The sequence below is a fragment of the Myotis brandtii genome, unplaced genomic scaffold (assembly GCF_000412655.1).
Source record: "Myotis brandtii unplaced genomic scaffold, ASM41265v1 scaffold731, whole genome shotgun sequence".
Taxonomy (NCBI): domain Eukaryota; kingdom Metazoa; phylum Chordata; class Mammalia; order Chiroptera; family Vespertilionidae; genus Myotis; species Myotis brandtii.
Window position 1 is genome coordinate 791,311 of NW_005370895.1, and position 2,796 is coordinate 794,106.

Below are 2,796 nucleotides of genomic sequence, written 5' to 3' on the forward strand. Positions count from 1 at the left end.
ATTCCCTAAGGCAGCATCTCAGTTGAGATGTGAAGGGTTAAGAGCTGATCCATTAAAGAGGAGTGTGAGGCGGGGAAAGATGAGGAAAAATGAGGTGGACTTTGAAGGAATACAGGAGGCCGAGGGATGAAGCAAAGAAATCCCAAAAAGTTGAAGGTGGTGAAAGAGCAGAGGGTGGCACTATGTCTGAGTGTCACTGCTCGTCCTGGAAGTAGGCGTCACTAAACCAAGACCGGCCATCAGGGATCCTCAAATGAAGAATCACCCAGCCACTGTGAAAACCCGCTCTGTGCACGAAAGACATCACCCTTTGACCAAGGGTAGAACTTACACTCAAGGAAATGGAGCTCATACACGGAGCTGAACTGAATAATTAACACTCTCCTGGAGATGCAAGATTCCCATGTAGCAGATGTTGTGAATGATTTTTTATTTAAAAAATTTGATAATTGAAAAAAATGTCACCATATAGGCTGAACAGTAGAATAGGTTGCCAAAAGAGCATATTTGTAAGTTGTTAAAATGAAGCCAGAGGAATTTGCCAGAAAGTAGCTGAGATTTTTAAATTATGAAATAAAATTTAAGAGATGTGGAATATCAATTGGACTTTGCCAGAATTAAAAAACTTCTATCTTTAAAAGACATGGTTAGGAGAATGAAAATATAAGCTTAGACTCGGGAAAAAAAATCTTTGCGAAGCAGATATCAATTAAGAGACTTTGTATCCAATATATATGTAAAGAACTCTTAAAACTCAATGATAAGAAACACCTCAATTAAAAATATGCAAAACATTTGAACAAACACTTAACTAAAGAAGGCATGTAGATGGTAAACAAGCACAAAACACATACGGAATATTATTGGTTGTGAGGGAAACACAAATTGAAACCATAAGAAAATCTGATACCCCTACTTACCTGTTAAGATGGCAGAAATTAGAAAGCCTGACTATTCCAAGTGCTGGCGAGGAGGAGGGGGAACTCTCATTCACTGCTGGTGGGAATGCGAAATGGTGCAACCACTTTGGAAAACAGTTTAAAAACTAGACATATACCTAGCATATGATCTAGCCATTCCACTCTTAGGTATTTATCTAAGAGAAAAGAAAGCATATGTCATACAAACATTTGACCACCAACGTTCATTGCAACTTTATTTGTAATAGCCCCAAATTGGAAACAACCTAAAAGTCCATCTATAGATGAATAGAGGAACAAATTGTGGCATATTCATACAAGGGGAATTCTACTCAGTAATATAACACAACAAACATGGAATAACATGAATAAATCTCAGAATCATTATTGCTGAGTAAAAGGAGACAGGCAAAAAAAAAAAGGAGTACATATGATTCCATTTATGGAAAACTCTCGAAAATGTAATCCGTAGTGACAGAAAGCACACGGAAACCCCTTCCCGTTTTCCAACGTTATTATGGATCAAAACCACATTTTGTCTCATTGCTAGAATGAGAGTCAGACATGGTGTCAATGGTTGTCTGAGATCAAGGGTGAGAGGGACGGGGGGAGGAATTGCAAAGGGTCAGGAGAAAACTTCTGGGAGTAATGGATATGTTCTCTATCCTCATTATGGTGATGGTTTCACTGGTATAGACATATGGCAAAACTTACCAAGTTCATGGCTTAAATACATATAGCTATTGTACATCAATGCTACTTCAATAAGACTGTTATTGTGTTCATAGAGGTCAGTGTTTCTAAAATTTATTTGACCATCACTCTTATTTTTTTAAATATGTTTTTATTGATTTCAGAGAGAGGGAGAGGGAAAGATAGAAACATCAATGATGAGAGAGAGTCATCAATCGGCTGCCGCTTGCACGCCCCCCCACTGGGGAACGAGCCTGCTACCTGGGCATGTGCCCTGACCGGGAATCGAACTGGTGACCTCTTGATTCATAGGTTGTCACTCAACCACTGAGCCACACCAGCCGGGCTGACCATGACCCACGTTCCCTGCTCACCTGTTGCCCCAGTTTGCAGAGCCGTGGCATGCATATGCAATGAGACAGACCTAGCACTGATCCACTTCATGCCGGCTGAGGGCCCTTCGGGAAGCGATTTACACTTTCAGAGCCTCGGTGTTCTCATCTGTAAAATGGACCTGTGGCCAGGATTAAAGCAATGAATGCCTGCCACATAGAAGGTTCTTAAAATCTTTAGTCCCCTCACTGCCCCAGAAATCAATCCAGCCATTTTTATTGTTTTCCCCATTGCATGAACTTTATTTTTAACTAACGAATCCAGCGTTCAGTCATCTTGGGTCCAAGGGCCCGAGGGGAAAGACGTCGAAATGCTCAGCACTCCCCTGCGGGCCCATCTGCTCTGCATTAGCCGGCCTTCCTCTGTTTATTATTCCTGGTGTTAAATCTCCTCCAATTCTTGTGTGAAAAGTTCGGACACACAATAACCGCTTTATCACGTTTTCCACATCGGGGCCTGCTTGGGAACGTTCACACCTTCTGCTTGTTGCCATTGTCTTCGTGTGGACTCGGGTTTCTGAAAAAGGCAGTGGGAGCGCTTCACTGAAAACACTGGTGTGTAAGCTGGATGCAGACGAATAGCATCAAAGGATGGAAAGGAGACGTCGTTGGAACGAGAACCTCCCACCCGGCTCTGTGTCGGCACCGAGGCTCCAGCTGGTCAGCCCCTCCCCTCAGCCTCTCTTCTTTGGGGGTATAAATGGGATAATACCCCCCAAAAGATAAACAGAAACATGTCCATGTTCGGGTCTAGAATAAAAAGCGCACATCCCTCTGTGAAATACATACAG

General features: G+C 42.3%; 1 protein-coding gene across 1 annotated transcript; it reads right to left on the minus strand.

Annotated features, from left to right (window-relative positions):
- Window positions 1-2,093: 2,093 nt before the first annotated feature.
- On the minus strand, window positions 2,094-2,577 carry LOC102248606 (chromosome unknown open reading frame, human C3orf35; the record flags this gene model as incomplete). The annotated part of the gene is given in 2 exon segments (XM_014530282.1): window positions 2,094-2,297; window positions 2,299-2,577. Coding segments are annotated over 2 exon segments (483 nt in total), but the record flags the coding sequence as incomplete, so codon positions are not given.
- Window positions 2,578-2,796: the final 219 nt, after the last annotated feature.